General features: G+C 42.5%; 1 protein-coding gene across 1 annotated transcript in view; it reads right to left on the minus strand.

Moving 5' to 3' along the window:
- Window positions 1-17,540, minus strand: part of dym (dymeclin) — a 50,557-nt gene that overhangs the window by 14,073 nt on the left and 18,944 nt on the right. The window contains exons 11-14 of the mRNA XM_076758401.1: window positions 16,754-16,879; window positions 16,511-16,624; window positions 16,252-16,346; window positions 11,697-11,796 (exon numbers count right to left, since the gene is read on the minus strand). Of these exons, the coding sequence (XP_076614516.1) occupies window positions 11,697-11,796; window positions 16,252-16,346; window positions 16,511-16,624; window positions 16,754-16,879 (435 nt within the window). The remainder of the gene's footprint in view (window positions 1-11,696; window positions 11,797-16,251; window positions 16,347-16,510; window positions 16,625-16,753; window positions 16,880-17,540) is intronic.

Here is a 17,540-nt window from a genome sequence, read left to right on the forward strand (position 1 = left end):
TGGGATGTTTCAAAGAACACTGGAAAAATAAGCAAAAACATCAGCTGCGTCATTACAACAACTGTAAGATTGTCCAAGAGATAAATAACTACTTTGAAAGCCTAGTTGACCAGTTCAGCCAGTTAATCCAAAAACTTTAATCGCCATCCTTGCTTTGCAGGAAGCCTCGCCTTAGACAGTACTCATCAGCAGCTTCCTCTGGGGTTACATCCTGCCTCATTTCAGGCTTGAAATGAGAAATCTGTACTCCCCTGGGAGTGTTGTAATTCCTGTAAAATACATTAGAATAAGGTGCTGAGCAAGCCAGTTATAGTATTAATATTTAATGTATGGATTTATAAATCAGTAAAGCGTTTTGATAAAAAAAAAAGGCTTGTGTTCCTCTGCACTATGAGACACATTTAATACCTTGAAGAACACTCATAAAGTCTGTTTAGCCACATACTACCATGGAAAAACAAACAAGAAAAGAATACGGGTCTTTATGTTCTTGGCTCGCTTTGAGGATTCGTTTTCATGACGAACATCATTGTTCTGACGATGACCTGTTTCGACCAAGAATTTGCTAATACCAGCTAAGACCAGAACAAAACAAAACAGCAGCTCAGCGAGACTGCAACGGCAAGCTGATTGGAAGCTGAGATTCCACCTCCAATCTGGGCGAACCATCTGTAACAGAACTGCATGTGGTGGCGTTTTATATTCCATCTTCGGTGTCCTGCTTCGGAAACAAGTCCTTATCTTATAAATGACTTTGCTTGCTGTGTGGCCTTTTTTTTTTAGCTGTAGCCACACATAAGCGTATGCAAAATCTCAATAACCCCCTGAAAGTAGGCAGGGGGATTAGGGTGATTGTAAATAACTGTATTCTGTTGTGTGATGACCGTGAATCAGGCTTGCCACACAGATGCAATAATGCCTTGCGCCGACTTCCACAGGCTGGCGGACGAAGGTGTGGAGCTTTAACAGGCAGCTTTAACCTGAAGAGACAAGTGGAAGGCAGGAGAGCCGGCTATAATGAGGATTGATTGTGTGTCTGGAAGCAGAGGTGGCTCTCTGGGCTCGACTCCACTGCCTGGCTAGACCTGCTCTGCTCTGTTCTGCCCTGGCAGGCCATAATTAGACAGAGAGCAGGGACAGATCTGGGAGACAACTGAGTAGGAGGCAGAGGAAGGAAGACGGCAACAAAAATGGAAGCATGGAAGAAAAGAGTAGGGGCGAGATGATGGAGAAAGTGAACGCGACGAAGAGGAGACAAAAGGAGAAGAGGAAGGCAGAGTGGGAGTGAGGGATGCCTTGTGTGTTTGTTCTCGAGCTGTGCACCCAGCTTAATGAGATTAGCCTGGCAGGAAAAAAATGCCACACTAGGGAATTCAGGTCACATGAAAATAGGCTAGCTAGACGTCTGCCTGGCCCTGTGTGTATGTTTGTCAAGTGGATGAGATTAAGAGTTCCATGGTCTACTTGAAACCCAGACAGGATTTAAATATATTGGCTCCTCCTCTTCCACTTCCCACTCTGTTCTCTTGTTTTCCCCCAAAATGTATCTGCTCGACAGCCAGAAAACACCTGACATGTGTTTGTATGACTGCATGAAACCATTACAGCCTTTCCTTTCTTTCTCTCGCTCCCCTTCCTCATTTTTTCCTTCCCTCCCCTCCGCTTTTGTGCTCCTTCTCCTCCAGTCATGTGCTACTTTCCAGCCTCCTGCATTGTCATTTAGTCACAACCACTCATGCCGCTATTTAACGTCCTCTCTCCACCCAGGAAAACACAGGCCTCAGACATGAGCTGTATCATTAGTCTCAATGATCCTGCCCCATTTTACTTGTTTCACCATTTACGCAAACCTTACAGAAAGCCTCTGTGTGTGTGTGTGTGTGTGTGTGTGTGTTTGAAAGCCTTCCCATCTGTCTGATTTTGCTGCTAATACTTCAACATGCTGGGCACAAATGTGTTTTGTCTACAGGTATGTTCGACCTTTGCTATCTGTCTGACAAGGAAAATTACAGTTTACAGATGCAATCAGTGACCGAGAAGGACAGTGCCAGCACTACACTATCTGTGTGTGTGTGTGTTTGTATGTGTGTCTGGCCGTCCTATCATACCCAGGCGTGTTTTTATGCAAGTGTTTGTGTTTGTGGACAGGGTGTTTAGAGACACAGACATGTAAATCCCTGTAAAGTAGGAGCTGGCATCATTAAACCAATAGCTTAGTGATTCCCTGGCTGGCCCCGCTGCTCACTGCAGGCTGTTGCAGGGCAGACAAACCAGACATATTAAGAAAGAGCACTGACAAAGACAAGGGCATGAAGATAAACACAGACAGATACGCAGAGCGACAAACAGAAAGACAGACTTAAAAGACAGCTTGAAATCTGTTTTTCTCAATGTCAGAACTCAAGCCATTCAGTGGAACTGAACGTTTGCATTTTAGCCTTGATGCAATATCAGAATAGGCAAAAAGAAAAGAGGGAAGGTCTGAATATGAGAATAAGCGGAGAGAAAAAAAAAAAACTCCACGTGGACAGACAGAGAGGGTCAGACTGGCTGAGTAGCAGCAGCTTGCCGTGTCTTTTGGGAGTTTTTTAAATAGGTCATTGTCTGACCTGCATTATGGTACCACGGCCATGTCATAATCACACCATTTTGTGGAGCATTGTGCCCAGATCAGCCTCTTATTACCCCATAGCCTCACAAAACTTCCTTTGTTGCACACACACTCACAAAATGAGGCAAAAGACTTGGAGAGTTTGCTACAGGACCGACAATCCAGTCTGCCAGTCTGTTTAGGAAAGACTGTGTTGGACAATCGCTGCATCACTGTCTGTGTGGAGGGGAAGTCCGGCATATTTGCAGACAGACACATCATTATGTGTTTAAACAAGCACGCTACCTCTCTGAGACTTGGTTAGGTCTAACAGCAGGGGGGCTGTGGGGGGGCCAAAACAGCAGCGATGACGCGAGCGGTGATGATAAAAAAGATGATGCCAACAGCTGCAACAGCACTCTGGCAGATAGGTGGGCAGCGCTAATTGATCTGCTGCTAGCTGTGCTTTGTTGTGCTGTCCCTCGATCAGGAAAAGACCAGGGCACAGTGGGGCTGCCCTAATTACCATTTGGAAGCAGACAATCATTAGGACCCCAGAGCACCTGCTGCCTGCAGGGGTGGCACTCCTACTGCCCGAGAATAAATGCAGAAAGAGTCGGAGAGATGGGGAGAGACGATGAGAGGCTGACAGATATACAGAGAGACAGGCTAACAAGTAAACTAACAACTAGGCCCAGCATCGTCTGCACCAGGCAGGTGAGGAGAGAAGAGACTAAAAAAAGGGGGGTCAGTGAATGTGAGCTCTCAGCAGGATACTGCCTTAATGACGGCAACACATGGAGACAGACTTGACATAATGAACTACATAAAGTGTGGCATCAGTCTAAGGAGGTTACTTTGTAACGCTCTACCTCATTACAGAACATTTTATTCAGTGTTAATCTCTTATAAAGACCACCAAAGACTCGCCTATTTAAACCTCGAGTTCGGTTCATGTAGTGAAAACTATGGCTCAGTGAAACCCCATTTACTGGGGCTTGTTACTAGCAACACTTACTTATGCGGGCATTCAGATCAAAAACAACCCTGTGACAGAAGATTGCAAAGGGTGTTTCTTCGGGTACCAGTGAGACAAAGAAATATAATTCTGGAAGTCCAGTTTGATGCAAAGGCCTATCACACACTGAAAACCCTGCAAAGCAGTTTGTATTACTGAAGCATTTTTCTACTCTGGAAATCATTTTAGCTTTCATCGCAGCAATCGCGAGGTAAACAGGAATATGGAGTTACAAAATAATCTACCAGGAATGTGTGCGTGCATGAATTCGACTGGCCAGCACAGGCGGAACGGCGCGCACATCCACCAAACTTCTACAAGCGCTGGATGAAAAAAACAAGACAGCTATGTCTGAGCGAGATCTGCTGGAGAGAAGCACTGCTTTATTACATTAAATCTGTCAATGGCCTGGTCCTTCAAATGCATTTTTTTCATGCAAAGCTAATTTTAGTGTGAATGCAGCCTTAGAAACAGAGAGGTACGCCTATTTGATGAAAGCTTGAGTAACAGTGACAGGTGACAGAGATGTGCGTGATTAGCTGACTAGTCGATTAAACTTTGCTACCCTTGCCAGTCACTACCAGAAATACTAGTCAGTTAAACTTATTATAACTATTATTTTATCAATGGACACATTTAAATGACAGTATAATGTGTTCATAATGCACCGCAGTAATTACTATTACCCCTTTACCAGGAAAATCTGCGTAAGCCGTGGTGTTCAGCAGTGGAAAGATGAGCCGGTGAGTTTTATTTTGATTCTCTTGAGTCTGAGTGAAGTGTGTTTTATGATGAGAAAATTACTGTTTCTGTAAATGAAGTCTGGTGGCTTTGGTGAGAGCGATATAGAGGCTGTTTCTGGTTAAATAAAAAGGGTCTCGCTCTTAAACAAAAAGGGATACTTTCCATAATGTTATCAGACACTTAGAATAACAATCTCAGCCTGTCAGTGGCAAAAACAAAGACTTTTAGTAGATGTACACTGACGGTGCGCAAAGGCCCGGAAGAATTACACTGCAGCCCGCTTTGCAGCTGCAGCCAGCGGTGCTCTCGTTCAGGACTGGACCAAAAAACTGGTGTCCCCATTAGCCACTCACACACAAAAACGTGGGAAAGTAGGGTTCATAAACACAAGCCATATTTGACTGGAGTATCTCTCATCTGTCTGGGACACTGGAATCTTACAGGACATGCAGAGCTGTTGTAAGTTTAAACCTCCATTTAATTTTCAGGGAAATAAGTTGTCAGGAGCCTCCCTAACTACTACACTATTACATTCTGGCAAGTGGCTGCTGCTTCTCACTACATCATCAAGCTGGATCAATCCAGAAGCACCTGACATAATAACCCAGTTAATCATCCTGATTTGATAGCGCTACACTCCAGACCATGAGCAAAAACTGTAGGCAAATACATTAAAGGTTCGATATGGTATGAAACTGAGGAAAGTTAAATGTATAGGTGGCTTTCACCTTCCTCACTCCTCTCCACATCTCTCCCCTCTGGGTATTTTCACATGTAATGAAAAGAAGCTCTGTGTGTGAGTGCACTGTAACCTCTGATTTCAGGGAAAGCGGTGGAATTATCAGTCTTCTCAGGTGATTGGTTCTACATCAAACGACTATAAGAAATGTGACGGGATAATGTAACATTCATACTTGAATCAATCATTCACTTCCTACTTTCAGGTAAACCATGTATGAAGGGAGACAATGATCCTTCCCCTTACGCACGATGTTGCTGAGAGGTACGAGTTGAAAATACATGAGATTCCCATTTGTGATGGAGTCATGTGGAGGCCATGCTGAACATACACATATGTAATTTCATATAAAATATGCAGAGGGGAGAAAGATCAGGAGAGGACAGAAAGGTATGGAAAAGGAGAGTGGACACTTTATCTGAGATACATATGTACATTTCATATACATATGTATGTTATTTTCCAGTAAGGGCAACGCTTCACTCCCCCTTTAAATAACAAACTTTAATGTAGTTGCAAGCAGATATAAGTGTTAATTAATATATTTGTCATGGGCTAGGACTCCTTCAGCTACATTATAGTGTGCTTTTTTTAATTTTTATATAAAATATTACAAGTAAATAAGTTAAGTGTGGTAAAGTGTAAATATCAGCTTACTGGGATTCAAACTCTTGTCCCATGTATAAGTGATCATAGCCCAACCCCGACCCCAATCCCGCTCTCTGAGGGAGAAACCTGCAATGGCGATACTGTTTCCAAATGATCTCAAACAGGGCTGGGTGATCGTTTCTTTTTTCACATCATCCAATCAAGGCTACTCAAGATCGCCAATCTGACTGGCAGGGGGTGGTGGGAATAGGAGGGGACAGAGGGAAATACATCCCAACACGCCTGTGAAATGCCAGCACGGACTTAGTGTCAAAGAAAAAACGTTAACATCTTGTATTTAACCTTTTAAAAACCTGTGTGTCTGTGCAATGTTGTGGTGTAATCCAAACTATGCGTGACGTCCATCGTCACCACATTTCAGAGTTCAGGGATACCACGGGGTCGGGGCCCCTGAACTCTGATATGGTTAAGGTTCAGTTGCTGTGAAGTGACGCTCAATAAAAGTCATAAAAGCTACTTGCAGAACAAATGAAAAATATCACAGCATCATGTTCTGTTTAACATCACTATCCAAATCACATGCATAACATTAACTACTCTTGTGGAACACAAAGTGAAGTTCTGGTGCGCAGGCTTGTGGAGAACAAGTCTGCAAACCGGTTTGTAGTAAAGGGTTTAAAATTCACTTTTTTAACTCAACAGGGTTCAGTGGGAGGACACGCCGCTCCACCAGAAACATCTCTACAAGCACAGTAGGGCGCAGATTCCGGAGAGCTTACCTTCATAGCACCTTCACTCATCGATATAAAATCCGATCACCAATCAGCACAAGCCTGGTTTGGTTTGATTACTGTGGTGGAAATTCTTGTTAGGAAACATAAAGTTGCTGATACTGTATAACGGCTTAGATGATTTATTGATCTGGCTCTACATGGGAACTTGAAGCCAGCATTAATTTCTTAGTAGAGCATATTTGAGTCGTCAACGGAAAAAGCAAAACACACTCAAAGCAATTAAAAATGGCAAGTCAAGAAAAAAGTCCAGCGAGTTCCAATTCAAACTAAATAATCATTTGCAGCTCAAACATGAACGGCCCTTGATTAAAAACTCAAAAAAGTGCTGCTGGTTGAAATTATCCGTATCTACATATACTTGAGACTGTACAGTCATCGACTTTAAAAAAAATGCAATTTCTAGCCATCCATGAGTTATTGTAGCATTAAAGGAAAAGGGAGGATTTTGCAAAACAATTTTGTAGCCTAATAAGAAAGTGGCAAATTCCTGGAAGGCCTGATAATAAACAGAAGGCATAATGTTTATTATGTGTTGATACATCCTGGGGCTCTGCTTTTTCCCTAAACAAGAGGAATGGTGCTACAAAGCTAATGCATGTGTCTACTCTGGCTATTAAAAAGAGATCACAGATTGTGACTCAACCAGCGCACATAAACATACAGACAGGGTGGTCCAACATGCTTCTGGCTCCATGTGTGTATGTGTGTGTGTGTGTGTGTGTGTGTGTGTGTGTGTGCGCTTGTAGTCTCTTCCCAGAAATGTACAACAGTAAACAGACTAAGAGGCACAGAAGTAACATTACCACTACCACTGGCTGGGAGCATAAACAGTGGCACTCAACGCAACGCAACGCAACGCAATGCAGTGCAACACAGCACATACATCCTGCTTTTTATGTTTGTTTGTGTGTACAAGCACATGCTGCATGTCACTGCACATATCTCAAAGGCCAAGAAAAAACATCTGCAATCAGAGGTGCAGAGGCTGCAGAGAGCAACTGTGGGGCCCCCTGAGAGCTGCCCTGCTTGGATTGGGAGCCTCTGGCTGTCCCCCGGGGGCTCAAGGGGCCCTAACCCTTCACTCTTTCTTCCCTGACACTAACCAGACGCAGCAGCACAAACACATAAGAGGAGCGAGGGGGGTGGGGGTATACATATATAAATATAAATATATATATGAGACAGAGACAGAGACCAAGAGGCAGACATCAAGAGGGAGAGAGGGAGACATTAACACATAAGCAGAATGCACCCAGCTTTAACCCACAGCTTAGAGCATTTGACGATGGTTTTTCATATCCTCCTCTCAGTCTCTCCCTCGTAAAGAGAGCAATTACATGTCCAGGACAATCCCACATTAAACAAACATTAGTTCTCTCTCCAGAGCCAGACTCAGCCAAATTACATTGTTTCCAGATGCCCATCACAAACCCACCCTCTCTCCAAACCCCCCTCCCCATCGCCTCTCCACTCCTCCTGCTTGTTTCTCCTCTTTCTATTGTTCTTGTCTACTCCTCATGTCCTCTGTATCTTTCGGGAACCTATAGTTCCCTAAACTTCCTGCCTTCCCAAGTAAAGACGAGGGTTTGTTGTGAATAACACCAGAGCAGGCTGTTTTCAATTACGCTACGACTGGAGGAGGAGGAGAGGGGGATCAGAGATGGAGAAAACAAAGGAGTCGATGAGACAGCACTCCTTGTTTCAGAGGTTATTATAACTGGTTAGATAAGATAGATTTCTGTTTAAGATTCATATTTGCACCAGAGAGTGGAGATACAGGGCTGGTCAGCTGATGTTTAGCTTCTCGATAATGTGTGCAACCATTAACTTTAGCTCAATAAGCTTATTTTTGTATTTGCTGTTTAAACTGACTTACTGATCAGGTCCACATTTGAAACCCTCTGTTGATGCCATACTTCAATTAAAAAACAGGACTCAGAGACTGCAGCTAAACCAGCAGCTCTGTGAGGCAATTCTTACTTAAGGACAGCAGCACTTTGAGCTAAATGCTAACTTTAGCATCCAAACAAGCAACATGAGTCTAACGTGATGTTGTGAGGTTCTCCATCATAATTTAGCACGTTAGCATACTAACATTTGCCCACTAGCACTAAAACAGCAGAGCAGAAGTTGATGGGAACGCCATTAGTTCAGAAGGTATTTGCTCTTAAATGACAAAGTAAAATATTTACCACATATCACAGTTGATATGTACCAGAATTCATGGCAATCTTTCACTTCAACAGCTCTCTAGACATTTCAATTTTCACCACAAAGGTCAACCTTGTGGCGACACTAGAGGAAAAATTATCTCCAGAGTCATAGGAATCATTCTCTCAGCGCCATGAATGTCTGTACAAAATTAAATGGTTATCCAGCCAATAGCTGTTGAGATATTTCTCAAGTGCTGGACCAATCAACAGACCAACACTGCGCTCCACTGGCATGGCTAACAATAAAAAAACGGAGGGCGATTACACATAGCCTGAGCACAAGCAGTGATGATTAACAAAAGACAACAAATGATTTACAGCAAGAATCAAGGCCAAGGCGGAAGCCCCCCCAACCCCCCCGAACAAGGACCTTCCAGGCTTTACCACTCAAAAACAGTACTGACTAGGACCAACCAAATTCTTGGGAAAATCAGATTGTGCATTGTACTGTGAGCTCACATGGAAGTACACTACTGTCCAAGAACACAGTTCATATCTCCGAGTGAGTGGGCGTATGTGTGCACATGCTCAGAAGCAAAACAATACAACATGTTCCTTTTAATCAAGAGATGTTAATAAAGTTGACTTCAGCAGCCACGAGAACGCTTGTGGACATGGGAACCAATGTCACATTGAGTCAGTATAGTCTAAGCTCAAGGATAAGAGCAGTATCAGAAAAGTTGACAAGCTCCGTCTTAAAAGACTATGACCCAGACTGGATGTCAGACAGCAGTCTAGGAAAAAAACACAAAACAAACAACTCTTAAAATTCCCATGAAATAATCATCCCGGAAAACTGCCGTGTGCCCTTGAGCAACACACTGAAACTTTACCAGAAGCGAGTGCTGTTGTGTAGCAGACCTCGCACTTTGACCTCTCAGTGTGTGTGCGTGAATTCGTCTTATTGTTGTCATTATTACTGTATTCACTGTGAGTGTGCTCTCCATGAAGAGCAGCTGGCTGGACTTCTATGTTTGACACAGAAGACTTAATCGTGGCAAAGTAATGTCTCTCTATGTTTTCTTTTCCATTTTCAGTCATGTACAGTGGGCATTTATGCACATGTGTAAATAAAACAGGGCATTAAATTGAGCCCTGAAGGAAGGAAGCATCAAAATAAAGCCGGATAGCAGCATTTTACAGTAACTGTTTTTTTTTTTGTGTGTGTGTGTTTATATGTGTGCATTGATGTCTGCTTATAAGGGCCCTCATCAGACAGTCGCTACACGGCTGAAGGACCACTGAAATACTCTCACGTTTCCCCATTACCTAAGGGCATCTGTGGGGACCTCCGAATGCATCTCCAACCCCCAAACACACGCACACACACAAATACAGTATGTTTACCCACGCACGCACACACACACTTATCTAGGATCACGCAAATCTAATGAGACAGCCAGACTGAGATGGACAGCATACAGACAAACCTGAAGGCAGAGGTGTCTCAACACAAACACAGACAATCATACAGTCAATACTCAGCACTCATTGGTCAGGTACGGCTACTAGTAATCTCCATAGATACTTGACTGCATTGGGACAAAATCATGATTAATTATAAGCTCCGCCAGTAAGTTACTGCTATGGTGCTGTTTAGATTTCAATTTCAGATTAACGCTGATGTCTCAGAGAATTTTCAATATTACTTTGGTGCCACTGTGAATGATTTTAATATTCAATTTTCGAGACGCTCAACACTTTCATCAGATGTTATTCTACAAGTGGAGGCTCCATTTCAGAACAAATTAAATGTGTGGGACGTGGGCTGCAAAAGTAATGAGAGGAAGACAAAGGATTGGAGCAGACAGAGCAACTCGACAGCAGGCCTGCAGCAACGGGCCTTAAATGTGATGCTTTCCAACGGCAGAAAAGGCAGAAACAGCGTGAAACTGTGCACCACATCCTTAAATGAATCCCAGTGAGTACCTAAACTGGTCGACATAACTGGTGCGAAAAGTAAAGCGTGGAGTTGTCTCAGACTTTTACAGCAGACGAAGAGAGACATCAAAAAACATTTCAAAATGCGTGATGGAGATGCTACACTGCAGATCAACTCAAGTGTGACAGCATGTGGTGACATATCTTTTCTTATTTATTACAGCAATATCAAATAACGCTGACAGCAGCTGATAAATACATTGGCTGATGAACTATAAATGTTTTGATTATAATTTAGATGATAAATTATTCACTTGAGTGATGAATTCAATAAAAGTACAAAGTATTTTGATGGTTGCAGTTTTGAATTTAAAAAGGTATGATGATTGCTGATTTTCAAACCATTATAAAACGTTGGGGTAAAATAGTTATGGTTACTTTAGATGAGAAGATCAGAAGCTTCAGCCAGCAGCTGCTTAGCATAGCTTAGCATACAGACTGGAAACAGGGGGAAACAGCTAGCCTGGATCGGTCCATGTAACCTTCGGTGTATGTAATATTTTACCTCATCAGCTTCATTGATTGTAAATATCTGCTCATTCTGAATTTGATGCAGCAACACGTTTCAAACCAGTTGGGACAGGAGCAGCTAAAGACTGGGAAAGATGTGGAACGCTCCAAAAACACCTGTTTGGATCATTCCACAGGTAAACAGGTTGACTGGTAACAGGTGATAGCATCATGATTGGGTATGAAAGGGGCATCCTGGAAAGGCTCAGTCGCTCACATGCGAGGATGGAGCGAGGTTCACCACTTTGTGAACACATGATTGGATAAAGAAGATTGCTGCATGGGCTCTGGAGCACTTTGTAAAACCAGTCAGTAAACATAGTTGGTTCGCAAATGATTGCTTTCTGTTTTTATTTACATTTTACTCAGCGTGCTGACTTCTTTGGAATCGGGGTGGTACTTCAAGCGCAAATTCCTGTAACCTCACACTCACAAAACGTCTTTGTCAACTTCTGTACCTTATCCAAGTAGAAATAATTTGGCAGCTCCTAATAAACTGTGTGCAGACAGCGAGAGAGGGAGAGTGTGATTTACTCACATAGTCGGGCAGGGCTGTGTTGTCTCCCTGTCTGCCTCTCAGAGACTGTGTTGCCTGCTCCAAAACCTTGTTGTGCTTTTTGGAAAGCAAAGCAAATAAACTGCAGGAGAAACACAGAGAGGGGAAAAGGAGTGAGAGCAGCAGAGACAGATGAGCGATACACTTCTACAAGGAACCCAAATACACACACATCTTCCTGCACATGTTGACCAGCGTTAATGTGCTGTAAATGCTCAAACAGTGGATTTTACTTAGCTAAACAGAAAAGAGAGGTCTTTATTTAAGACGGATTATTATTAGAGACCGGCCTGTTTTTCTTTCTAAATGAGGCCTTTAAAAAAATGGAAAATAATTTGTCTTGGAATAATACAATAATCACGAAATTGGCAGGAGAAGGATTTAGAAATGACGTGTCAAAATACTAAACATGATTACGTTTCTCTAACCTGCTTTTTTTTTCTTTTCCTGAACAGGTCACAGCCTTGGTTGCTTTATGAAAACCTCCAGTATTTGTACATTACAGTGTGCGTTTATTCCCATTGCGGGTCACGGTCTGCCACTCGACCCGCTGGTCACATGACTTGACTTCACCTTATTGTACGTGTTTGAGTGTGTACGGTTGTCTGGATGGGATTGTATGATTGCATGTGATGGATAGACACAGACATACATCAGGAGTCCTCGAGTATGCTTGGGCGACCTTGGGTTGCAGTGGGGTGGGTCAATACACATGCACGCACACACATGCACGCACACACACAAAGACTATTAATGGTTCAGTGTTGACATATGTGGTCACGCAAGAGACTTGGAAGAAAACACTTTTTTTTAAAAGAACGGCTCTTCAGCTTCGAGTGTGCAAAGAAACCCTCGCTGTCACTTGGAGTTGCTTTTAACTCTCTTTTAAGTGTTATCTTTTTCTCTTCAGCTCTGTATTACATCTTACCTAATCAATTACGGAGTCTTATTTCTTATTCATCGCGGTGTTTATTATTATAATTATTAGTGACCTTCTGTTTAATTATAACTTTTTAATAGTCTTTCTGAACGCCCAAGGGTGCTGAATATTTCATTTGTGTGCCAATCAAGGAAAGAAATTGTAGAATAAATTAAATTCAATGACAGCAAAGGGCTGAAGAAAGTCAGATGCATGAACAGAGCTCAGATAAGCCCCTCAGAGCTACACCTGTCCATCTGTCAGCACTGGATAAGACACACACACAGAATCTCTCAGCATTCGTTATCCGGGCTAATTGGCCAAATGATAGCTGAATGGAGATATCTGAGCAGCTCTGAGGAGGTCTACTTGTTATCTACAGGCCTAATGTCAAAGGCCATATTAGCCAGGACTACTTAATAGGACTTGTTGTTCTATCTAGTCAGCTTTCCTATTTCAAATGAGAGCCCACCGACCACCTGGGTAGTTTGCCCACAAGGAAGCACTGTGACTAGCTGCTCTGTCACGTCCCCTGTTTATGCCGAGGCAGTGACAGACACGGCACAGGAAACAGTGACACAGAAGGATTTCCATACTGCTGGCCTGATCCCAAAATCAGTCATGAGGCTGAAGCAATGACAGATGTGGTCCACCCCGACACATTGAAGATGTAAAGGTGGTCTGTCTGGACCAGTTCAAAGGATTCAGTGCGTGGTTGTGAGCTGTTCTTTGAGTTCTGCGTTTGGACATTTGCATGGATGAGATAACTTTCATGTTACGGATTCATTTTGTGGCTTGCGTGAGTGTTCGCATGTTTCCGTTGAACTGCTGCTCAAAAGGGGATTAAGATTACATAATTAATTGAGGAACAGTAACTCTGACACATCACGGTGTTTCATTACTGCTGACCATCACAAACGGTATTTTGTTCTGAAGATTAATCATTTCCACACGTATTTTGTTGTGTTTATCAGTTGCTATGGCACACAAAAGCAGGTACACACAGTCTGTTTCAGTCTTTGCCACATCTTCTCTTCAATGTGAAAAAAAAGCATTTACATTTTATGCTTTTTGTCCAAATGACAAAACCTTTACACCTCATGCAAGCATAAAAACTTTGGTAATATTTTGTCTGACCACTTTTATTTTATGCCACATTTAAAAAAGGATATCAAAGTAAGTTAACTGTGAACTTGAGCTAAAATGATCAAATTACTGGACGCCACTATTTTGACATCTAATTAGACATTCTAGTAATTTTCAATTCTCTGGTTCCAGCTTCTCAATTGTGAATCATTTCTTCTGTATATTTCTGTTGGTCAGATGAAACAATCACAGCAGGCTCTGGATATTTAATGTTTTTTTTTTTGCTGCCATTTTTTACTTCAAACAATTGATCGGTTCACTGAGAGAGTTACTGGTGGATAAATCGATATTGAAAATAATTGTTAGTGGCAGCCAGACTGTGAACTATGGGCAGAACAAAATATTGATAGGGGAATATAAGGTGTTACTTCCTCTTCCAATACATTATTGATATTTTTATTAAAACATGCAGGCGCTCTAAATGGATTTGACTTACAACACGAACAAGTTCCATTAAGTGTGTGTGTGTTAAAGAGGAACTGAGCTTCGACTCAGTCCACTTTTTTGTACATTGTTTCATCTCAGTTGTTAGATTCTGTGGAAATGACACCACATTGCAATGAATATTTCTTCTTCAGTTACAAAGACATTGTGATGTTTCGTAGACGATTGTCTTGCAATGTATCGCAGAGTCGCTGTATTGTGATAAAATTGTTATTGTGGGTAAGATATGATAGTATTGTGAGTCCCAACTCTACTGTGAACTAAACTGTATCTGTATCTGCACACATTAGAGTCATCAGTGAATGAATGGTATGTTGACAGAGGATATGGAGGACAGAGGTGAGGAAGAACAATGCAGCACAAAGGGAATATTGATGGAGAGAGGGTGAATAGGAAATAAGGAAAGATGCGGGTGGTGGTGGCGGTGGTGGTGGAGGCACTTCAACCCACTGCTGCCTGTAAGTAAACAGCACCAAGTGTGATTCTCTCTAAGAGTCAATTAAGGAGCAGAGTTCAGCTCTGCCTGGCAGACGTTTGGAAAATCCTAGCAGGAAATTCCCTTTATCTAGCCAGCCAGCCAGCTAGTTTAGCCCAGCCCCAGCCATCATAGTCATCATCATTATCATTATCATCAGACATGGAGTCAGTTGCTCTACATCACTACAGGACAGACATGCACACATTCACAGACAGTGTTCCTCTCTGACTCAAAACAGCAGAGAGTCACAGATATGGAGAGAGACACAGGCAGGAGATAAGAGGATCCTTGAGTGAGCATGAATGTGTGCACGTCTTCAGGGAAGGAAACATTCCTTCCTGTCCACAAACACACATGAATGACATGATGTGTGTGCGTGTGTGTGTGTGCATGAGTGTTTTGGACTTTGTCCTCTCAAGTCTTCCGTCTGCTCGTGGGCCAAAACCCTTTCCCTCAGTTCCTTCATGTTACATAATGTTCTCCTCCTCTACACAGACACACCACTCTCTAAATATTTCATTTCTTAGTCTGTTCCGCTGCGGCCACTGCCAAGTTACTATAACGATAAATGTTTTGTGCCGATTCAATATGAATCATTAAAATGACTGAGTGTGCTTGTGAGTGAATTAGAATTTCCACCCTTGTCTCTCTTTTGGCGTCCTCGCTTGCCTCACACAGATGAAGACTGTGTCGAGGACTGCCGCTTCCTTCAGACAGTAGCCGATGAAGTTGAAACACACACCAGCTAAGTGTGAAATTAACATGGACATGAAACCACAAAAATATCAGAAAGGACACCACCTCCTCTGTACTCGCTCTAGTTTCGGCAGACTATATGCAAATTCATGCTATGAGGAAAGCTTCTGGCTGACACACATTTACTGTTTTGATGGTGTGCCACCCTTTTCTACTTTATTATCTGATTTACATGTTTTAGCACCCACTTTCCCTCCCTGGAACTCACACTTTCAACCGTCAGACAGAGAGGAAGCACAGTTTAGAGCTGCTTGGAGTGGACAATAGATGAGATTCTGCCATCCCAGCGACTGTATATTGTATTTAATCACCCCTTGGTATATTAGACTAATATTGGAAAACTTCAAAAATCATTTTTTTTAATGCATTTTGCATCACTGTGATAAAGTATTTTGATTTGTGGGTATTTAATTCAGTCAATCTGCCGAAAACACACGATCTTCTCTGGACATTTTATCCATTAATAATGTTTAATCATGTATGCCGGGGATTTTAATTAATTCCACCATTGACAAGGATGTCAAAAAATATAAAGGTCAAGATTCAGATTCTAATTTAAACCACTACAGAGCAAATATTCATTGTCAAACAGGAAAAGTACACAATAAAAATAGACTAGTTCATTTTGACACAGTATTTGAAAACTTAACTTTTTCTTCAAACCACTTTTAGTATTCTTCCAAAGAATGAATTTAGAGCTGAAATAGGCTGGAAATGGAAAAGGGCCGGATGGATTATATCCTCTGGTCTGTTCTGTCTGTTATGTCATTTGTACACCTACAGCATGTACTCACCTGATGATGCGTTGGGCAGCATACTGGTGGAGACAGCGAAACTGGGCTGACATGTTGGCAAGTGCAGCCAGACAGTTGGTGTGCAGATACTTATCCTAGGGAGAGTGCGCACACAAATATACACACTTTACTCGATGTTACTGCAAACCTGCAAAGCACTCCGTTATTTCAATCTTTCTCTATCTAGGTATATAAAAGTGTCTACAATGGATGGATTTCTGAATGCAGGGCTGTTTGCTTTGCAAGCGCACAAAATTACCCTTGTCCGGGTCATGTTGAACTGGATGGTGCGTATGACCACCAGGATGAGCAAACTGCCAAGAGAGATCTCTGTCAATGACCTCTCTGTGTACCATGAGATGTTCTTCAATACCTGCGAGAGGGAGAGACGCAGAAATGAGCCTGCTGGAAACATCAGGAATGACTATCGGAGCCAACACAGGTGAAGCTTGCAGTGGCGACACCTGAAATGTGAACAACGTGTATTAAACTGTCTACCCACCACCTCGTGGATGGAGCGATTGAAGGCATCGTCCTCTGTAAGGATGAGCAGGATAATGAGGGCCATGTAGACATGATGAGAATTTCTGTCCTCCACGTGGTAAAGGATCTCGAGGATGGGCAAGACCTGAGAGGAAGAGAGGGAGGAAGAGGCTGAGCATGTGCGTGTTGTCACAGAAGTGACATTCATTAAATCCTTGCTGCAAGATTTCCGACTCTGAGTGGCTCCACCACTGCAGTGCATGCATTTCTCACTGGATAAAATTAGCCATTTCTGTGCTAGACATGTACACCAACTCTTAGTCTGTTGGGGTGTTGCTCTTCTTTCAGGAGGCTGGGCCTTACTGCAGCCCTGCAAAGCTGTGGAGGTTTTGTGGATGGAGGTGCGTAATCTATCAACAAACCAAATAATATTATTGCTTGAGCTACATAAAGCTCTATCACATAGTGTTTCCACCTGTGGTGAAAACAGCATCAACTAAAAAGAAATAACAAAACAGGAAAAGCAGCACTGGAGATGCTCTTTGGGAAGACAACATTTTACATAATTATGGCTGCTGGGGGAGGAGAGGTTACATTCAGAAGTATACAGAACAGGAACAGATGGTAAAAATGATCAGCTAACGACAACAATGTGCAAAAGATTTAATTCTCTGAATCATACTGTCGGAGTGAAAGCTAGTAGCTCGCAGGGTGAGTAATGAACACACACAGTCGCAGTGTTAGCTCATTACCCTGTCGTGCAGCGGTGCTTTATTGTTCAGCAGAAAAAGTGGCTAGACTCATTA

This window comes from Chaetodon auriga, chromosome 19 (assembly GCF_051107435.1).
Source record: "Chaetodon auriga isolate fChaAug3 chromosome 19, fChaAug3.hap1, whole genome shotgun sequence".
NCBI classification, from domain to species: Eukaryota; Metazoa; Chordata; class Actinopteri; order Chaetodontiformes; family Chaetodontidae; genus Chaetodon; species Chaetodon auriga.